Source organism: Anoplophora glabripennis, unplaced genomic scaffold (genome assembly GCF_000390285.2).
Source record: "Anoplophora glabripennis isolate ALB-LARVAE unplaced genomic scaffold, Agla_2.0 scaffold138, whole genome shotgun sequence".
NCBI classification, from domain to species: Eukaryota; Metazoa; Arthropoda; class Insecta; order Coleoptera; family Cerambycidae; genus Anoplophora; species Anoplophora glabripennis.
This window is the reverse complement of record NW_019416326.1, coordinates 68,984-91,350: the sequence shown is the minus strand read 5'-3', so window position 1 is coordinate 91,350 and position 22,367 is coordinate 68,984. Positions and strand designations below refer to the sequence as shown.

Genomic DNA, 22,367 nt, shown 5'->3' with positions numbered 1-22,367 from the left:
CCTCTCGAAAACCAGACTGTTCAATAGGCAGTATGTTATTAATAGTTAAATGATTCATAATTTGATCTTTTACAATGTACTCTAAAATTTTAGATAAAGCAGGAAGAATAGAAATAGGTCTTAAATCTTTTAGTTCTCTAGGTGTGTTTTTTTTTGGAAGAGGAATAACATTTGACATTTTCCAAGCATGGGGATAAACTGAAAATTCCAAGCAATAATTTATTATGTGACAAATGTATTTTAAAAGAAAAGGGCAGCACAAAATAATGAAATCTATATGTATTCCGTCACAACCAATTGCTTTAGATTTAATCTTAAGTAAATACTTAAATACTTCACATTCAGTAGTAACTCTGAATTTAAGTTTTGAGGATATGTCTGATTTAACAGAGTCATAATAGTGAAGATTATTTGTATTATTGTTAGCTGCAGCCGAACTTACGAAATAATTATTTATTAAATTCGCATTAGACAATTCAGGTGGTATTTCTATATTAGGTTTTTTATTACAAATATTTAAATAATTAATTTTTTTCCAAGTCTTAGTTGCACTTGATTCCGAAAAACATAAAAAAGCTTTTTTTTCACGTCTGATAGTAGAAGTAGTAAAATTTTTTAAATATTTGAAATTTAGCCAGTCATGTGAAGTTCTAGTTTTTTTAAATTTATTTAATGCCTTATCTTTAAATTTTATCAACTCTTTAATATCATCTGTAATCCAAGGTTTATAGCTTTTGTTGAAAATTCGAGTTTTTAGAGGTGCATGTAAGTCCATTAAAACAGTAATATTTTCGTTAAAAAACCTCACTTTATCATCGATATTATTTAAGTCGAAAATATTATTCCAGGGTATAGATTGTACATGATCGTAAAGCTGGCCTGCATCGACATTTTTTATATCCCGGTAAGTAATAGGATTCATACAAACATTAGAAATCCCCACCCCACTGATAGTCACAAAAATTAACTCATGATCAGCAATTTCATCTACTGTAATATTCCCGTGGTCACTATAACATAACTCATCTGAAAGCAATATAAAATCAATTAATCTACAACATTATAAAAATTAGTTACATCCTTATTAGTTACTATGTCAGCGCTGTTCGCCGCTATTCAGATGACGTGTTTCCTCATCGGTGGATTGGCAGAAGAGGACCTAAGGAACGGCCCGCTAGATCACCAGCTTTAACACCGCTCGACTTTTTTCTTTGGGGTTATGTAAAAAGCAAAATATACGTCAATAAACCAAACAGTATTAACGATCTGAAGGAACGAATTCGGCAAGTAGTTCGAGCGATCCCGCCTGAAGTCATTGGGAATGTACAGCAAGAATTTACTTCCCGTCTGGCCCATTGTTTGGCAGTAAATGGTCAACAATTTGAACATGGTGAACAACACCACTTGAACAACAGGTGTTTCTGGTGATTTGATTCAATTTTTAGTACGTTTAGTATTAATTTGGGTATTGTTGTCCACCCTGTAACAATTAGAAGCAACTTGTGGTATATTTTTGGAATCAGCTCAGTTAGGGCAATCCGAAAATTGGAAAAAAATGGGGTGTTCCATTTTAAAAAAATTGTGATGACGTCATTACTCGAACATAGGTCACCCTGTATATTAAATTATTATTTGAGAAAATAGTAAATTAAATTAAAAAATCGACCTGTTTCGGGAATTTTTAATAATTTCTTTTGTTTACCTAATAATGAATTTGTGCACGACTTTAGGGGGACACTATATATAATTAAAAGTTGATGAACAGAAGCACATGACGAAAAAGCCGAATCGTGTGGGAAACAATTGGATTTTGTTTTCTTCAATGTCCGGAAGGTTTTTCAAAAAAAATAAATCGAAAATATTCAAAGATTTTTTCGAAAATTTTTCGAATTTATTTTTAAGTTGCAACTTCACAGGGTTCTTCTGGGTATATCGAACTGTAAAAGTCATGCTTAACATTAGTCATTTCGTGAATATTTCTAATTTAGCCGTCAATTTTCTAAAAAACCATAAATTACCTTTTTTTGGTTGTTTGTTTTTACGTTTTTATAGAAGACAAGGGAAAATTATTAAAAATTTGTAGGAAAACGGTAAGTGCAATCACAATATACGAATTATTTCTAGTGCAATGTGTAAGAACTTAAAGTTTTGCTGCTGTTTTATTGTAATGTAGTTAAAATTTGGTAAGGTTATGTTTGCACTACTACTTTATTTAGATTTTTTATTATGAATATATTGAGGAACAAAGTTAACATCCGGTATGTGGCTATTATAATATCTGTTCTTTCCATAGAAACTACAAATCCAGGCAAAAAGTATTATTTTTTAATATGAAGTTCTAACAAATTTTCAATTGAAAATGAAAAGAAATATAAATATTTGAGATACTGACATCTTTGATATTCTCTATAAGAAATAAGTTTAGTTTATTTTGAAAACTACTCACCATCCCGTCATCACCAAATTTTTTTGAAGTTTTAGCTATAATTATATGGTAGTGAAAAAGCTATGGCCTCTACATTTTGTTTCGACAAATTCAAATAAGGGCAGATAATACAAATTCTTGTTTTTTGGTTTTAGAGTGTGGATTGTATCAAGCAAAATAAGTTGCAACATAAACTTGGCAACAGCGCACAAGTATGGTGGGTTTATTATTTGTAAGTGGGCAGTGGTATACATTATGTTATGATTGCTATGTAATCGCTCACATAGCTGATTGTTTTAACCTATATAATGTCGGATGAAGAACAAAGTCGGTAGAAAGGAAAATTTGTGACCAAAATGAGTGCTTGACAATTAGAACAGAAAATAGCTAAACCTGGAAAAAAGCTGTTGAAGAGCCAGAACCTCCGCACATCGTTCGAAGGCGTCAACTAATGGACATGGAGTACATGGCACAAAGCATGCATTGCTCTTTTTGCAAAGAACTTTTACTTATTTTAGATTATCTATAAACTGTGATCACGAAGTGATTCGCGTGAAAAAGTATGATTTAGTTACATGCCCCTGACTGCTCCTTTGCGCGCATTTCATTATTTCCAAAAAATTGTTCGCAAAATATCCAATAAATAAAGAAGACGAAAACTGTGATTCAAATAAATATCTTCAGACAATAAGGAGAAGTTCCGACGTAATATTTCTAGACCTGTCGATAAATGTTACACAATTTGTAGGTAAGGTAAGAACATGATTGTACTCTCAGCTGTCAGCAAAAATATCAACTACCACTACACATAACAACCTTCCACGAAACGGAGGCTGAATTTAACAATAGGTACATGTCGGATTAGAAAGAGGAAGCAGCTCCATCTGACAGGTCAAAGAGTTGTTTATGTTTCCCTTGTCACGTGCAGGTAAACGATAAACGTACACAATCCGAACAAACTCAGCCTTGGTGCAAGTGAGCACGTAGTAACTCTACCGCGATTCAGTTTCATCCAAGCGTAAGGGGTTTACTAAAATTCGTTCTCGGTGTCATATCACCACACGTGTGTCTATCTTATTCTTATGATCTTGCATATTATGTAGGAAATTATGTATTTACTTATTTTATTAAAGTTTTTAATTAATTTTTAGTTTATATTATTAAATTAAATTAAATTGAAATTTTACGTGAATTTTTAAGCACCCGATGTTAATACCTTCTCACAAATTTACTAATCACTCCAGTATTAAATTAAATGTGTGGTATTATATTTTTGCTCTATATCTAATAATAACAGGAATATTTACTGTAACCAAGAAAAACTAGATATGATTTTAATTTATGGAGAGTGCCGAAAGAACGCTAAAGCTGCCAAGTATTTATACCAACATCGTTTTCCCCAGAGACAACTTCCATCAGCTAAAATTTTCGGAAAGTTAGCCAGGATTTGGCGGGGATCGACGTTATGTCAGGTCTACACTGACGCGAACAGTGTTAGCTAACTATGCTCACTAACAATATTTGCGAACAATGTAATAACAATTGGAAACTACAGGGCTGTTAGGTTACAAATGCACGATCACTTGTGGAAATTCAAACTTTGTCAACTCCTTCAAAACTTTTGCGAACAGTTTTTAACATTATCCTTGTTGTTGTGGACGCAAAGTAGTCTGCTAACATTGTTCATAAACACTATTAACGAACCGAATTAGTTAATATTGTTCTGGTCGGTGTAGAGTGATCTTAGTTTTCTTTGCGAACAGTGCTATAAGGATGCAAATATCAGTATGATTATAGTGAAAATTGAAACTTTGCAGACATTGTTTCTAAACACTGTTAGCGAACAAAGTTAATTAACATTGTTTTCGTTATGCCACGTCTAAACTAACGCGAACAGTGTTGGCTAAATATGTTCACTAACAATATTTGCGAACAATGTAATAACAATTACAAACTACAGGGCTGTTAAGATGCAAATGCACGATAGTTGGTCAACTACCTATGTCAAAACTTTTACGAACAGTTATTAACATTATCCTTGTTATTGTGGACGCAAAGTAGTCTGCATTTTATTGGCAAACAGTGTTATTGGGTTGCAAAAAATGATATGAATATGAAAGTAAAAATTTCAACTTTGCCAACATTGTTCATAAATACTGTTCGTAAGCATTGTTCACGAACAATTAGTTAAACATTGTTCTATTCAGTGTGGAGAATTAGAGTTCTAGAGTACTCTAGTACTCTAGATTTTGTTAGCGAATTAGGAGGCGTGTGTTAGTGCGAATGTGAGTAGTAGAATTTTGTTGGCGAACAGTGTTATTAAATTGTAAATGTTATTATGAATGTTCGAGAAAGAATTAAATTTCATTATCATTGTTCATAAACATTGTTTGCGTACAGAGTTAGTTAATATTTTTCTCGTCAGTCTGTTAAATGTTAATACGATGACTGTGAAAATTCAAACTTTGCTGACGTAGTTCGTGAACATTGTTGGCGAACACAGTTAGTTAACATTGTTTTCGTTAGCGTGGAGACTCATTAACGAACAGTGCCAATACGTTAAAAAATAGTCTATAAATGTTAGTAAAAATTGAAACTATGTTAACATTGTTCGTAAACATTGTTAGCGAACATTGCGTTGTTCGCGTTAGTGTGGACCTGGAGTTATACGTGATTTCTATCGCCCTGTACGTCGCAAATAAAACATTTTCGATCTCGCGTGCAAAGGGATTTCTCTTTTTTCTTTGCAATACACTCTTTCTGTACCGCATAGCACATCGAACGGATTTCATAATCGCTGGGAGTAATTAAACAGTAATTACAACTGGCAAATAAATAGCATAAAAAGCGGCTGTTGCCTTACCAGTTTCCCCTTTCGCCTCGGTTCCCGAGTCGTCCCAACTCCTTATTTCGCTCAACGTGACGGTGCTCATGTAGTTTTTTAACGGTTCCACGTCCTTGGACATCTGCGACTCATTGGAACTCGTCTGCCGGCTGAAATAAACAAGTAGGAAAGGAGAGTATTCTCGGGAATATCTACTAGGGGCTTACCTGTAATTTGACATTGGGAAGTTTTGGTGAGGCTCTTGATCCTGGATATCTAAATAAAAATAATTAAAATTGTAATTACACTGTTTCCTTTAAAGGTATATTTCTTGCTAAGAAACTGTTGCTCCTAATTTCGTTTATCAGTGGAGTTGAAATTAACTTTTAAACAATTTTTTATGCATTTACAAATTTAAATGCCTTTTTGTTAAAACCGGTTGGCCTTAGACATATACAGGGTGAGTCAGAAAGAATGGGTCAACACTAAACTGGAGATACTAGACACCAAAATATTATGTTTGAGCTCATCATGCATTATACGAATGCCGCTGGTTTAAGAAATACAGGGTGTTCAAAGTTTAAATTTTATTCTGATATTTCTAAATAATTCAGAAAATTTTGATAGCATGACTCTGAAAATTGGTAGTGTTGGGTTTTTTGGTGTGAGAATTACGAATTTGAAGCTTATTTTGACGTTGCTCCTAAAGGGCGCTAGTTTCACGGTATTATTTAGATAAATCAGAACATATTTTTTTTATCTGTTGAGCTATGCTAAAATTCTAAAAAAACATTCAATTCTACATAAAAGATGTACTCTTGTTTAAGTCGCCTAACTTTATCGGTTTCTGAGTAATTTGCATTGAAAAGTTTCAATGTATTTTGTGGTGATTTTTTATTCTCAAAAGATGAAAATAACAATAACAATTATTGATAATAGTAATAATAACAAACCGTAAATCAAATGCTGGAAGTGTCCACCACCTACCTCAGTACATTTAATTATACACTCTTAAATGTCTTTGAATATTAAACAAAATGTCCCTATTATTTTTAAATGCATTCGCGGCTACTTGTATTTTCTGCCGCAACTCCTCAACAGAATTAATTTCTTCCCGATACACCACATCCTTCAAGTTTGACCATACTGAGAAGTCCAGAGGGTTTAAGTCTGGACTTCTCGGTGGCCAACAAAATTCACTCCCACGGCCAATCCACCGATGAGGAAAATGTTCATTTAAATACTGGCGTACCGGCAAGGCAAAATGTGGTGGCGCACCGTCGTGCATAAACCACATACTTTCTCTTAAAGCGAGTGGTACATCATCTAGAAGCTCGTTTAAATTATGTTGAAGAAAGTTTAAATAATGAGGTCCAGTTAGATTGGGTGATAATTCAAAAGGTCCTATGAAAAAACCAGAAATTAAACCACACCAAATATTCACCTTAAACTCATGCTGAAAATGTTTTTCTTTTACAGCATGCGGATTTTCGGAATCCCACAAATGATTGTTCTTCCAATTGAAAACTCCCCGTCTAGTAAATGTCGCCTCATCGGTAAATAGAATCCTATTGAGGAAATCTGGGTTTTCCATTTGCATATTTTGTACAAACTGAGCAAATTGTAGGCGAGCTGGTAAATCTTGAGGCAATAACTGCTGAACCGGAGTATAATGATATGGATGGAGCATTTCTTTTTTCAAAATTCTACAAATGGACGATTGGCTTACCCCCGTTGCCGCACTTAACCGACGAGTACTCATACCGGAGTTTTCTGAAACACGAATTAAAATTTCCTCTTCTTCATCGACTGTGATCNTTTTTTCTCATCAATCCACATTCTGTTTTACACTCATTTTATATTACTTTTCAGTCATTACTTTTCCTTTGTACCTTGGTTGTTCATTCATGTTTACGGAATTCGCGCAAAGTTGACAGTAATGACAGTTGACCCAACTTTTACCACCACGCCATGGCAATGTTGCCAGATTTCATCCATAATTTTACAAGCTCGTAATGAATAAATAGACGCTTTTATTCAAATAAAAAGTGAACTGACGTGTATTAAACACGAAAAAAATATGCAAGCTAATATGTGTTGTATAAATTTCATTCTAAATAGCATACTTAGTTCGCTGAAATTAATTTATGTAAGGTTGGTACTGCAACAAGACTCCCGTGTATAAACATAGGCATACTCTCCGCACCGCCCGCCCCGTAAGAGGTGTATCGAGCGTCCTTAAATGCATTCGCGGTTATTTTTATTTTTTGCCGCAACACCTCAACAGAATTAATTTCTTCACGATACACCACATCCAGAGGGTTTAAGTCTGGACTTCTTGGTGGCCAACTAAATTCATTCATACGGCCAATCCACCAGTGAGGAAAAAGTTCATTTAAATACTGGCGTACTGGCAAGGCAAAATGTGGTGGTGTTCCGTCGTGCACAAACCACATACTCTCTCTTAAAGCGAGTGGTACATTATCTAGAAGCTCGTTTAAATTATGTTGAAGAAAATTTAAATAATGAGGTCCAGTTAGATTGGGTGGCAATTCAAAAGGTCCTATGAAAAAAAAAACAGAAATTAAACCACACCAAATATTCAGCTTGAACTCATGCTGAAAATCTCTTTCTTTTACAGCATGCGGAATCTCACAAATGACTGTTCTTCCAATTGAAAACTCCTCGTCTAGTAAATGTCGCCTCATCAGTAAATAAAATCTTATTGAGGAAATCTGGGTTTTTCGTTTGCATATTTTGTAGAAACTGAGCAAATTCTAGGCGAGCTGGTAAATCTTGAGACAATAACTGCCGAACCGGAGTATAATGACATGGATGGAGCATTTCTTTTTTCAAAATTCTACAAATGGACGATTGGCTTACCCCCGTTGCCGCACTTAACAGACGCGTACGAGTAGTAAAATTTTCTCTTCTTCATTGACTGTGATAGATTTTGGAGAACCATGGTTACTTTTTGGTCGAAAAGATCCAGATCCGCCTAAGCGATTGTATAGATTTCTGAATAGTTTATAATTAGGTAATCTATTTGGGTACAATTGCACATATCTTCGGTCCGCCAAATGTTCATTAAAATTAGACTGAACAAAAACACAAATCATATCATGCATCTCACTGTTGAAAAAATTATTATGTTACGGCATTTTTTGATCACTAGCTAATAATTTTGCACGAATAATAAATCACACGTACGCAAAATACGTTAATATTTATTGACATGAAAATTTGAAATTTTACACAATCCTACTTACAAAAGAAATAGCAATATCAGCGCCTGAAAAAAAATTACCACAAAATACATTGAAACTTTTAAATGCAAATAACTCAGAAACCGATAAAGTTAGGCGACCTAAACAAGAGTATATTTTTAATGTAGAATTTAACGTAATTTTACATTTTTAGCTTTTTTAAAGCACAGATAAAAAAAATATGTTCTGATTTACCTAAATAATATGGTGAAACTAGCGCCCTCTAGGAGCAACGTCAAAATAAGCTTCAAATTCGTAATTCTCACACCATAAAACCCAACACTACCAATTTTCAGAGTCATGCTATCAAAAATTTCTATATTATTGAGAAATATCAGAAATTTAAACTTTGAACACCCTGTATTTCTTAAACCAGCGACATTCGTATAATGCATGATGAGCTCAAACATAAATTTTGGTGTCTAGTATCTCCAGTTTAGTGTTGACCCATTATTTCTGACTCACCCTGTTTGTTAGCAAGGTATTTAAGCAGAAAAGTTGGAGGAAAAGATTTTTCCAGCCCAATGTGAAATACACCGTAGCACAAAAAAGTTTAAATGCGTCCTAATGGTCGCTTGTGGCGCCTTCTAGAAGATACAACAAAATCGTCGATAAATTGGAATTTCTCATTCCAAAGAAAACCCCGGATACGAAATTAGCTCGAAGTGGTCATAAGGTATTAAAGAAAATGTTATTTATTGTTTCAACTTTGACACCTTGTTGCACCGTTATTATAAATTTTTGGACTTATGCGAATGCGAATGCGAACATCTGTTGTTGACATTCGCGAATGCAAATGCGAATACGAATATTCAATTTAATTAATAAATTAATAATTAATATTTTCGGTGACAGCGGCGCTAGAGGCTAAAGAAATTAACGTGTTAAGTTGGTACAACGGTATTTTTGTATGATTGGAATTTTGTTTTGTTTTCGCTACCGGCTCAGATGAGTTTGTGAATTGTGAGGTTAGACTGTTGTTAGTTATTTCTTAACATGAGCAAATCAACTTCTAGTGAAATATGGACTTATTTTACGATTTGCGGTGCTGAACAAACCTAATATTGTTTTCACATTATGTATTTTTCTTTCACGTTCATATTCGCAAAATATTCATAGATATTTGCGAATGCGAATGCGAATATCATAAATCAAACGAATATTCGCGAAGGCGAATGCGAATGCGGATATTCGTTACATCACTAATATGTACATATTACTACTTCCCACCTCAAAAATTGACATTTTGATTTTAAAATTTGTATTAGGACATTATTTGAGGTTATAAACGGATTTGTTATATAAAAATGTTGTATAAAATAATAAATAATGGTACTTCTCTCTTGAGTATTTTCGTGTATTGTTAATTTATGAGCACCCTGTATATCTAATCTAAGATGTTCGTATGGCAGTCTCATTTTTTCGAGGAGCACAACTTTTTATAAAGAGTGACATTTTTCGATAAAGTCAAAAACAAAAGAGTTTCTCCTTTTGTCAACTCCATCCGTGGACACACTGTATATACATTATTAATAAACTTTATTGTACTTAAATTCTCAAATTTTTACTAAATTATTGTATTAAAAAAGTAAAAAATCAAAAAATCTTTAAAATTGTTTATTAACGATTTTTTGCATAAAATTTTCCTTTTACATTTTTTAAATAAACCATTTCGATGAGAAATTCAATTCTCTACAAAATTTTTCCTATGAACTATTCCGAAATTTTATTTCGATTTAGTGCTATATTTAAAAAACTGCAAATGTGCATATTCACCCCTATCTTCAATTTCAACCTTCTAATTTAATAGCACCCCATGTTTTTTTCATTTTTAATGACCCTTCGAACAAGTCAAGTGATGAAAATTCTTGAACGCCTTATTTCCTTCCTTTTTTGCAAAAAATGATCATTAAAACGTATAAGGGTAAACGCGACGAAAATCAAAAAATTGGCTAAGTGAGCAGCCATGTATCAGTTAATTTTCATCTAAAAATACTTTACAACCTCTTGTTTTGAAGGAAATTTTATCTACTTTTTTTTCTATGAAGCAATGCCTATACCTATCTTTACTCAAAAAAAAAAAACTAGAGACAAAAAAGTAAAAAAATCAGAAAATCGAAGTCAGATCAGATCAGTTTCAGATTGTTTATTAACGATTTTTTCATAAAATTTTCCTTTTAATTTTTTTAAATAAGCTATTTCGATGGAAAATTCAATTCTCTAAATAATTTTCCCTATGAACTATAGCGAAATTTTGCTTCGTTTTCGAGCTATAATTAAAAAACTGAAAGGGGTGCATTTTCACCCCTATTTCCAATTTGCACCCAATTTAATATTACTCCGCGTTTTTTTCATCCAAAAAGACTCTTTCAACGATGCATGCAATAAAATTGCTTGAACGTCATAGTTCCGTTTAACCCTGTTTTTTGGATATAATCAATAATCTATAAGGCATGTTTAGTTAAATTGACTTATTTTGAACCGTACTATGGAGCGTTGTGGTGTATAGTGGTGTGTATTTTTTTGTCAGTGTGAGATTTTTGGTTGAGCAAAATCATAAAAATAGCCCTTGACTGACATTTTGCAGAATTATATTTTTTCACAAATGGCAAAATATCCAAATAAATAGAGAGAAAATATATTTCTTGAAGCTTTTGACGGAGATATACAGTATGTCCGGGGATTGAGCTCTTGTGGCCGTAGTAACCAATAAAGTAACCTATGGCTGAAATTTCGAAAAAAAAACGAAAAATTGAAAACGAAGGGAAGAAAATCGACTTTTGTCTTAGTACAACTAAGACAAAAGTCGATTTTCTGAACGACCTTAGGGTCTCCCATCTATGATTAAAAGGTTATCCATTATTTACCGGACACCCGATATATCTACCCATTTAAATAGAATAAAGCGGTTTGGAGTTATTTTTTATTTCCTAATTTGGATGCCCTCTAGCGATCAAACGAAACAACTTTAGATATGGTTAAGTTTAATTTCTTATTTTGATCCCAAGAATATATGGTAGTTTCCACATACACAGAATATTGAGGTACGCAGAATAAACAATTCATTTTTCCCACTAATGTTTAAAATATTTACTTTTTTACAATTGAGCATTAATGCGAAAGAAATATATTTTACACATTTTTTACGTAGCATTTTACACATAACAGTGGTTAAAAATCATTTATCTGAAAAGGGCAGTACAGTGGTAAACACAAAAGTTAATTCTTTTTTCAAAATTATCCAAGAAGATTTTGCAAATTGAAAATAAAAATAAATAAAGACCAATCTAAAGGGACCTTTTAAGTAATAAGGTGAAAAAGCCTATGGACGATCTTTACTCCGAAACAACACAAAGTAAAAAATATATACAGTGTGTTGCCGGATAGATGAAACGAGTCTTGTAAAAGGTAAAAAAAATCGGATTCAACACTACTTGGTTAAATACAAATTTCTGAAATAATTTCAATTTAAAAAAATTGGATTTGTTGGAAATTTTCAGAAAACGTATATTTCTGTAAAGTACCTTTTATATGGCAAATACGACAAAAAGTTATTAAGAAAAGTTGTTTAGAATCAACATCTAGACCCCTACACCAAAAATCAAAATTCCTCGGACAACTATGATTTTCATTTTTTTCCAAGATAGTAGCTTTTCAGTAATAGACACGTCAAAAAGTTATTCAAAAAAGTTACTTGAAATCAAAATCTAGATCCGTATCCCAAATTTAAAAATTATTTCGCACATTTTCTTTGATATCCCAAATCAAAGCATTTCATTTTTAAGAGACTGCTATGCCAAAAACAAAATTGTATCCATAACAATTTTAATCTGTCACACTTTACATTCAAACACTACTTTATTAAACTTAAACTGTTTCTTAAACACAATGTTAACATTAGAGGAAAAAAATTACTTGACTCAGTGTTATGGAGCTTGATAAATATGGTTAGGTATTACTTTATTTAGTGAAAAATATCCAAATACTGCAATTAACAAAAGTACTGCTTAGCGATTAATCAAGATAGTTTTACAACAGGAAGAAGAAAGCGAACAAACTGATGCAGGTACTTTAGTTGTTTTAAATTCAGTAGATGCAGATCTCAAAATGTTACTACTAAACTAAGAAAACGAAGTGTAAATACAAACATAAGTAAAACACATTTACAAAGGATTTTTAAAGCAAATAGGCATTTATCCGTATAAAGCCAAATTTTGCCGCACTTTGGAGGAAAGTGACGAAGCAAGGCGATTGCAGTTTTATTTGTCTTTGGGGAAACTAATTTTGGGAAACAGAAATTTTCTTAAACTAATAATAATTTTCGGGTTCAGCCCTACTTGGTTAAAGACTAATTTCCAAAATAATTTCAGTTTTGAAAAATCAGACGTGTTGGAAATTTTCAAAAAACCTATTTTTCTGTAAAGTGCATTTTTTATGTGGCAAATGCGACAAAAATTTATTAAGAAAAGTTGTTTAGAATCATCAGCTAAGCCCCTAAACCAAATTTCAAAATCCTCGGCCTGAAAAAAAGTTAACGACTTCTAATGGCTTATTACTTACACTTACTTATGGTTCATTGATATTTTATTACTTAAAATTTATGTTGTTGATTTATTTTGAAAGAAGCACCCTGTATTTTTTATTCCTTCATCAAATTATGTAAATTTGAACTCTCATTTCGGTTGATATTTTTGAAGAAAATAACGTTTGTATAATTTTAAAAAATAGTCCGAAACCATATATGTAATTAACTAGCTTCAGTAGCAACAGTGACTGTTGCTACTCTCATTTAAATGCTTTGTGCCACCCCGTAACTAGAAAATTTTAATAAGAAACTTACTTTCAAATGCACCTTATTTCACACAACCACAAACTACACTAAACAACCCCTGTTTTCTGGTGCGTATATTTTTAGTCCAATAATATATTTATACGAGAAAACGACAGTGAGATATGAATATTATATAACATAATTAGACTTTCATTGCTTCCTTATAATTGAGACAATTTCGGGATAATTATGGGACTATATCGAAATGTACTAGAAACTAAAAGGAATACTTTCAATATTGCATGCAACCCGAATCAAGTTTCCCTTGTGTAATTTACCTATTAGAGAGTTTTTTTTTTAGGAAAAAGTTGGTGCCCAAATAAACAGAAAGCCAATCAAAGAACGTCTAAAAATATTTAATTAAACAGAGTTCCACATTTTTATTTTCGCTTTTTCGTTTAAAAAATTCGCCTATGTTTCGAATAGCCACAATATTTCAGCAAGAGAAGCCTTTAAACTAAACTTTTTACGGATCTTTCCAAAAATTCTTACGAGACTCTGCAGACGTCGCGACTATCACCAAGGTCGTCCTAGAGACATCCACGACGATGCAGACAAGCGCGCGATCGAGTGCTACGCGTCTAGAAACCACGAAGAAGAAGAATATAAAAATCACTGATGTTTCGAAATTTTTATCGAAGTTTCTATCTAAATTTCACCCACCGAATCACCCAGATGAGAAGATTGCCGCCGTTCAAAAGATTCTGGAACTAAACCGGATCGTACAACAGGCCGCCTAACGGAATTCACCCAGCCAGTCTGCCAATACCAATCCAGGGTTCCCGCAGTTATTTAACCAGCGCGTAGAGACCTGGCCAGAGTGTATACTCGACCAACACTTAAGAATTCGTATCGCCATTGCATTGCCCGCCTATGTATAACTTTTTAAAAAGCATCAATAAAGCTTGGGGCGAAGCATTTGCAGGGTCACCACTAAATATGCCAGTAGTGAAGAACGGCGAAACGTTTGAAAGCATTGGATGGGACCAGTCGCAGAGGCTACTACGGAACGTCTCAGAGGATTACAATTACATGAGCAGCTGTTCTGTCCGCAGCGACCGAAATGAATATAAGGGTAGATCTAGAAGTTCTAATAGCTGGTTCGCCCCCACGGAGCCTAGCGCGAGAACAACAAGGAAGGTACCTTAAAACCACTAAGCAAAAATAGTTTAACCAATACTTTCGACGCAAGAGTACATTAAATTATTTTTAAAATTGCTATCTAAGCTTCTGCTTCCCTACAGTAAGTTCCAACTTTCAGAAATGATCTAAAATTACCGTGTGTACTTTCCGTACTGGAATTTCTTCGTTGAACCTTGTTCCACACCCTTTTCTCCTCGTCGGAACTGCTATCCTCGTCCCTGTGCTTCCTGGACATCCTGACGCTCCTGTTACGCACGAAACGCGTTTCTACTGGTAAAATATATTTGGGGATGCTCTTAAAAAACCAAGCGCCAGACTTTTTCCATATCTCCCTAGTCTCGGCGCATATCATGCACAACCAATTTTCCTTGGAATTACTGCAAAAAAAACAAGCAAATTCGTTTTAGTGAAACTCTCGGTAAGTCGATATGCCTCTATACTTTCACATAGCTCTGTATCTCAACAACCAAAGATTTTTTAACATTCTATTACCCCCTAAATTTTGTTCGTTTCTTTCAGTGTACACAACTTTTGTACGGATCGGATTTCCCATAAATGATTTATAAAAACAAGGAGCAATTTTTTTATTCTCGTTATATTTAAAGATAGATTAAGCTTATACATACGTGTCCCAAAAGTATAAAAACAGCACAATAACTTTCGAAATATGCATTTTGAGGAAAAATGATTCAGACAAACGATTTAGGATTTTTCCCTGGCTATTCAAAGGTTTGATTTGACACTAAATTTGACCTTGACCTTGACCTTCAAGGTTATTTCAAGGTCAAGTTAATTTTTTCAATTGGGTTGTCCTACTTTTGACCCCAAAAATGAAAAGAGCGGAAAATTTTACGTTCAGATATGTCCTTGACCATTTTCCAAGATGGCGGACGCGATTATAAAAAATTAACCGATTTACGCCAAATTTGGTATAGGGGGGTTTTTGGGGTCGCTGACGACGAATCTGAAATCTGTTTTTGAGGAATTTTAGTCCAAGATGGCGGATACAAGATGGCGGACACGATTTCAAAAATCAACCGATTTTTGCCAAAATTGATATAGTGCGGTTTTTGAAGGTGAAGGTCACGGTCAAATCAAGGGTCACCGTCAGATAGCCAGGTAAAAATCCTACAACGTTAGTTATGGTCATTTTTTTTGCAACCCGTTGTTTTCAAGACAGCGCGCCAAACCATGCGTGACCTTGATTTGACCTTTAATAACCATCAGAGGTCAAATTCGGAAAATGGTCAAGGACATATCTGAACGTAAAATTTGCCGCTCTTTTCATTTCCGGGGTCAAAAGTAGGGCATCCCACTTGAAAAAATTAACTTGACCTTGAAATAACCTTGAAAGTCAAGGTCAAAGTTAAATCTAGTCACCATTGAATAGCCAGGGAAAAATCCTAAATCTTTTGTCTGAATCATTTTTCCTCAAAATGCATTTTTCGAAAGTTATTGTGCTGTTTCCATACTTTTGGGACACTCTGTATAATATTTTGCATGAACAAATACGTATGTGAGGTAAATGAAGGGTTTTGTGTACCTTATGAAATATTTATCACCTAATTTACAACAATTTTAACATTACGGTTGAACGAGCTTGAACGCTGGTCCTATCTAAACTGAAGTTTATGTTCGATGCATTATTAATTATGAAACATAAACATTATTTAAGAAACAAGATTTAGGAATATCTTAAGAGGATAGTAGAAGATATTATTACTTTATAAGCATCAAACACGTTATTAAACTTTGAATAGTTATTCTGACCGCTTTGTGTGAACACAAAAATTCTCCTTCGATATACAAGGCGTTGGAATATTTTACTGACAAAACTGTACGCGTGATTCTCTGAACAGAAATAAGAAAAGATTATGAACGTAAGTACACAAACTTTATGTGTTTGAAACTGTTAGTTACCTGTTGTACATTGGAAAAATGTCAATGGAGTATGTTAATAAATTTACTTGCCGTGTTATTATTTTCTCCTTAATATGTAAGTAAGGACATTACAGAGAGACAGGGTGGTAAGTTTCATATATACTTTTGCTAATTTTCATTTATTGTTTTCTTAAGATGGTCTAGTCAGATTTATGAGTGTGAGCAATTACATCCACTTGACAACAGCTACAATCGAAGTCCAGTCAGTTTTGGCCTTAGCTAATAAAAAAAAATTGTTTCGATTATTACATAGCCCAATAAAACACGGAAATGTATTAAATAATCTTAAATACTTTCGCTAATTTCTTTCAATCAGCATTTATTCATTACAATAATCTGTTTATGACCAATATAATTCAATAACCTAGTTAATTTTTACTTCAAATAAATTCAAAGATTTTTTCTGAAAAATCCTAACAAATGTTGTTCAATGTTGTTCTATGCCAAAAATGTAGGTGTGCAAAAGATATTTAAACTTATACAGAAGATTCTTAGCCGGTCCTTAATTTCTTCAAAGCAACATTTTTTGAAGACAGTAAATCTGCTATAGATTAGAATATTTCGAAAATCTTGTAAGGAAAGGTCAGGTTGATATACAGGGTGAGTCATTAATAATGGTACACAGCTTAATGGCAGATTGTTAACATCAAAATATAGCGATTGAACCAAACATGCCTTAGTCAATTGTTGCTCCTTTTCGTTCAACAGTGTTAAAGTTGAAAAAATATTTTCGATTTTTTGCTATATTTTCAGTATGTATGGACCAATAGTTTCGTAGTTTTTCATTTTTTGAGGTGACAAATACGAATATGCAAACAGTGTTGGGGTCACGTCTAGGGGGTGCTACTTATACTGTATCAATGTAAAAATATAGTCAATTTTTTGTATATTACAATTTTGAATTATTTAACTAGACATTATTGAACTAGGTTCAATTCTAAATAAAAAAAGGTATACTTGTTACAAATCGATAAACTCAACCGCTTTCGTGATACAGACGTTTTAGGGTTTTGAGATTCGGCGGGAATTAAATTAGAAAATTAGAAGGTTATAAGATATCAAGCCTGAATTAAGAATTAAAACAAACATTACAGCAACTGAAATTTTTTTATGCATATTTTAACAAATTATTGATCACAAAAAATTTTCAAAGCAACCACCAGCGACTTCAATGTATTTATTTAAATTGTGTCTGATGTTAAATAAAGTTCTATGTTTGATAATATGAACAGATTCTTTGCATATTTATCCACAGTTGTTCTTGACTATTAATAATGTATTTGTAGAAATTTAAGATAGCCCCAAAAGAAAAACCCAGCGGATTTAAATCAGGGATACGTGCAGGCCAAGGTACTTCGCTACCGTGTCCAATCCATACTTGCTTAAAATATAGGAAAAAATCGAAAATATTTTTTCAACTTTAACACCCTGTAGAACGAAACGGAGCAAAAATTGATTAAGGCAAGTTTGGCTCAACCATTATATTTTGACGTTAACAATCTGCCATTAAGCTATGTACCATTATTAATGACTCACCGACATTAAAAAAGTTTCTGATAAATCTAATCCTGTTTTGTTATTACAAAAATTATTTTTCCACAGCTAGACACTAAATTTTACTTATTTTCCAGTCTTATCAAGACAGTAAATGATCAGTACCATAGAACCACGTCTGTTGAGGCCTCTTGTTTAATTCACTTATAAATGACATCAGCCTAAATACTAACAACATTAGATTGATGTAAGCTGACGGCTAATTCTAAGAAATTTCGAAAACGTCGATGACAGTTTGGAATTGCAATCTGTTCTAATAAAGATTAACTCATAGTATAAAGCTTCTTCTTACCACTTATTATCGAAAAATGTTTTTATATGTTTTCTAAACAGACCAATGTTACCTGTATTTAATTATTCATATAAAATTGAAGCCATATTTTTGACAAAATATATCAAATTCAAGTTTTTAGGTGTTACATTCACATTTTACCAATAGCTGTGTGTTTGAATTATAACTGTTTTCAATATACCCTTGACATCCGCTCCAGTAGTATAAAGAAGTGTATTCTAGATGCAAATTAAATCGAATATGTAAGAGGTGTCCTAGAATTCACGAAAGAAGTAATTTTGGTAGAAAACACAGGCTTTTAATAAAAAAAAATGACCGTTTTGCATAAATGCGGCTAAATTTCGTTGATACGGTGCTTATTTTCCTTCTTCAAGGCGTGGGTGGTCTTGGGATTGTTGGCATAAATCTTAGACTTCCAAACACACATGTCGCCTGCATCCATATCTTGCAATTTAGGCACAAAAAAACTGGATTATTATGTCGCGATAACGAGCACCATTCACTGTTATTACCTGACCAGCCGCATTTTCGAAGAAGAATGATGTGCTGATGCCTCCAACCCAAAATCCGCACCAAACAGTGACACGTTATGGATGCATTTGTTTCTCAACAATCACTGGCGAATTTCCTGAACCACAAAAATGCGACAATTTTGTCAATTAACGAAGCCATCAAGATGAAATTGAGCCTCATCGCTGAAGAAGATTTTGTTTGAAAAATCACTATCCACTCGCTGTTGTTCCATAATCCATTCAACCATGGGCGCAGACACCTGATATACAGGGTGTTAGAAGTTTTAACAGACGATAGAATACAATCAAATAAACGGGGGTCCTAAACTCGACCATTTACGCGAAAAAAAATCTAAATCTCTAACTTTATGTAATTATGGAATATTGACATAACTGCAAACATAGAATACCATAAAATACAATGTTTATCACTTTTTGAACTTCTTTATGCTTAATTCTAAAAAATAATTTGTAATAAATTTAAAATTCGATAAAATTCATATCGAGCAATGTGACGACAATGGCGCGGCGGATAACGCGAGGTACTAAGTTGCCCAGCATTACGCAATTCAGTTGGTATCTGGAATTGGACCGTGTCCGAGTGTTTATTGCGTAACACTATTTCGTTTTCTTGAGGTGTTTTCCAGCTAGTGCGCGAAAATTGGATTCGAAACTCCCCAATATTAATACTCGCCGTATTTGGAAAACTGTTAATCTTAAGCCCCTGGTGTGGGATTGTTTACAAGTGCTGACTGAACTGGCCACCAACAATACAGTCAGACTGTGTTGGGTGCCAGGGCACAAAGGCATTTGTGGAAATGAGAAAGCGGATGAACTTGCTAGGAAGGGATCCGAGACAGAGTTCATTGGCCCGGAGCCCTTCTGCACATCTCCCAGTGTGGTCAGACGGGCTCTGGGCAANAATAGAATATAAATAGAAATAGAAAAGAAATGTAAGAAGTAATTTAAAACCATATAAATAAAAATCGTTCATATTAAGATAAGAATATTTATTTCTTTTTGAAAAATTCATGTGTATTAAAAAAATTTATGGCATTTGTGTGTTTATTGAAAATACATACGCACATGCACCTACGCACATACAAGCGAACAAACTGTCCTTGTCAAGGCAAAATGATGTGCAAAATCCGACTTGACAATCTTCTCGTGGTGCACATCGGGTTACTCTAATGTCAGCAGCAATCATTGTTAAACAAGCTACATTATACAGGGTGTTAATTAAGTATGTACAGTAATTTCAACAGAAGATTATTTGAGTGATGTTAAGACAAACAGTTCATATAAACATTGGTCCGCAGATGCTTCGTTTTCAAGATACAGAATGTTAAACTTTTGTTACACAATTTTGTTGTAATTTGGCAGTGTTATTTGTAGTGTTAAAGGGATAATTTAACACTAACTTGATTAGATTTGTTCAGTGGCGTCCCGAGCGGTACCTTAACGAATATTTTTGACAAAAAATGTACGCCTTTGACTATTTTGTAATTTTTATATTTTTTTTTTGGATTAATCAATTAAAAATATAAATATTCACTCAAATACAGGGTGTTCCATTAAAAAAATACAACTTTGATCAACCCTCCGAAAACGAATCTAAAATGTGCATTTCTTGCCCCCCACCCGAACATATTTTGAAATATTTTGCCTCAATTATATTCTAGCGATAAATTAACTTTGCCATAGCGTTGACTCACCCTGTACAAAACCCAGTGTCATCTTAAAAAATGTCTAATTGATAGTAGGCCGGTCAAAATCGACAATAAATTCGCAAAACATGATGTATCTCTGATTTTTTAGTATGTTGTTTGGACCCATTAGGGCTATATATACCCAAGTTTGCAACTCTCAAAAAGTTGTGGAAAAATTTTTACACACCAAAATCCGCGAAATTTTTGGTCTTGTTTCAGATTCTGCTCTATATCTCCTAATCCATGCATTTTTCGGCGAAAGCTATTCTATACGTTTTTTAAGAGCATCAAATTTGTGCCATGGGTTAGGCCACCCTGGCTCTTCATTGAACGCATCAATACCTGTTCAATTGTCAAGTCAGTCCACAGACTTGACCAAAATTTGTCGGATCTGCGGATGGTGAAACATCCTTTCGTGATCAATTGATATACAGGGTGTTTCTAAAATAGGATTTCAAACTTCTGCTGCGTTTATAACTCATTAAAATAAGCCAAACAGTTCCTATTAATATGTGCCCTAAAACGCACCCTTAGGAAGTTATATGCCCTTAAAAGGGCTCAAACAAAACTATTTTTTTTTTTCAAATAAATTGCAGTTATGAGGGATCCGATCATTTAATAAATAAATTAGGACATAAACTAAGACTATATAAATTTAGAGTTACACTTACTAATTAAAGAACTAATTACTACTGCAGACAATAGCTAAATGTGAAATAGAAAATAATTAGTAATAATAAGTTACATTACAAGAACTGCTCGAAGTGACCACCTTGCATTTCGATGCGTAATCTAGCTCGACGCTTTAATGATTTGCGAACTCTTTGGAAAATTCTAGGTGTTTGCCTTATTTCCATGCACGCGGTTTCAATTTCCTCCCGTAGTTGCTGAATGGTCTCATTTGGAATTTTATAAACCTTTGCCTTAAGTTGACCCCACAAAAATTAGTCCAGGGGGTTAAGGTCAGGGGAACGTGGAGGCCAGGGAACAGGACCTCCTCGGCCTATCCATTTTCTCCATACAATTCATTTAAGTGTTGTCTTACATTATGTAGGTAATGAGGTGGCACGCCGTCCTGCCTAAACCATATGCTTTGGCGTTGAATCAAAGGGACATCTTCCAAAAGTCCCGGCAAGTCGTTAACTAAAAAATTGTAATAATCCTCGATTCATTCAATCGATTAGGCAACACAAACGGTCCGATTAGCCGATCGTCTAAAATGCCTGCCCAAATGTTGACGGAAAACCGAATCTGATGTCTGAACTGAAATATGCTGTGTGGGTTTTCATCAGCCCATTCATGAGCGTTATGAAAATTGACATAACTATCTTTACTAAAGCTTGCCTCATCCGTAAACAAAATAAGAGATGCAAAATTCGGAATCCGCCTCGATTTTCGCAAAAACCATTGGCAGAACTGCCGACGTGGTTCGTAGTTATTCGGATTTAAAGCTTGAACAGGCTGGATATGAAAAAGATGAAGTAGTTGTTCGCAAAGAATTCGCCAAACTACGGAAAAACTTATGTTATGCATACGTGCGACACTTCTTACACTAACTCTTGGATTGTCCTGCACAGCTCTCAATACATTTTCTTCCATCACCGCTGTTCTTACAAATCTGTCTCTGCCACGATCAGTTACTCTTGGTTGGAATGAACCAATTTCTCTTAAACGTTGATGGATCCTCTGAAATACCTGTCGAGTAGGAAGTCTTCTATTCGGGCATGCTGCCGCATACAGACGCCTCGCTTCTGATGCATTTCCAGCCGCACGGCCGTACATAAAGTGCATATCTGCCATTTCCGTGTTTGAATATGACTCCATTTTATGAGTTGCAATAATGTTGTATACTTAAATTTTCCACTCACCA

General features: G+C 33.9%; 1 protein-coding gene across 1 annotated transcript in view; it reads right to left on the bottom strand.

The window, feature by feature from the left end:
* The window catches only part of LOC108903170 (rabphilin-3A), a 79,179-nt gene that overhangs the window by 47,911 nt on the left and 8,901 nt on the right, over positions 1 to 22,367 (bottom strand). The window contains exons 4-6 of the mRNA XM_023454114.1: positions 14,625 to 14,866; positions 5,477 to 5,525; positions 5,289 to 5,419 (exon numbers count right to left, since the gene is read on the bottom strand). Coding sequence (XP_023309882.1) covers positions 5,289 to 5,419; positions 5,477 to 5,525; positions 14,625 to 14,866 — 422 coding nt within the window. The remainder of the gene's footprint in view (positions 1 to 5,288; positions 5,420 to 5,476; positions 5,526 to 14,624; positions 14,867 to 22,367) is intronic.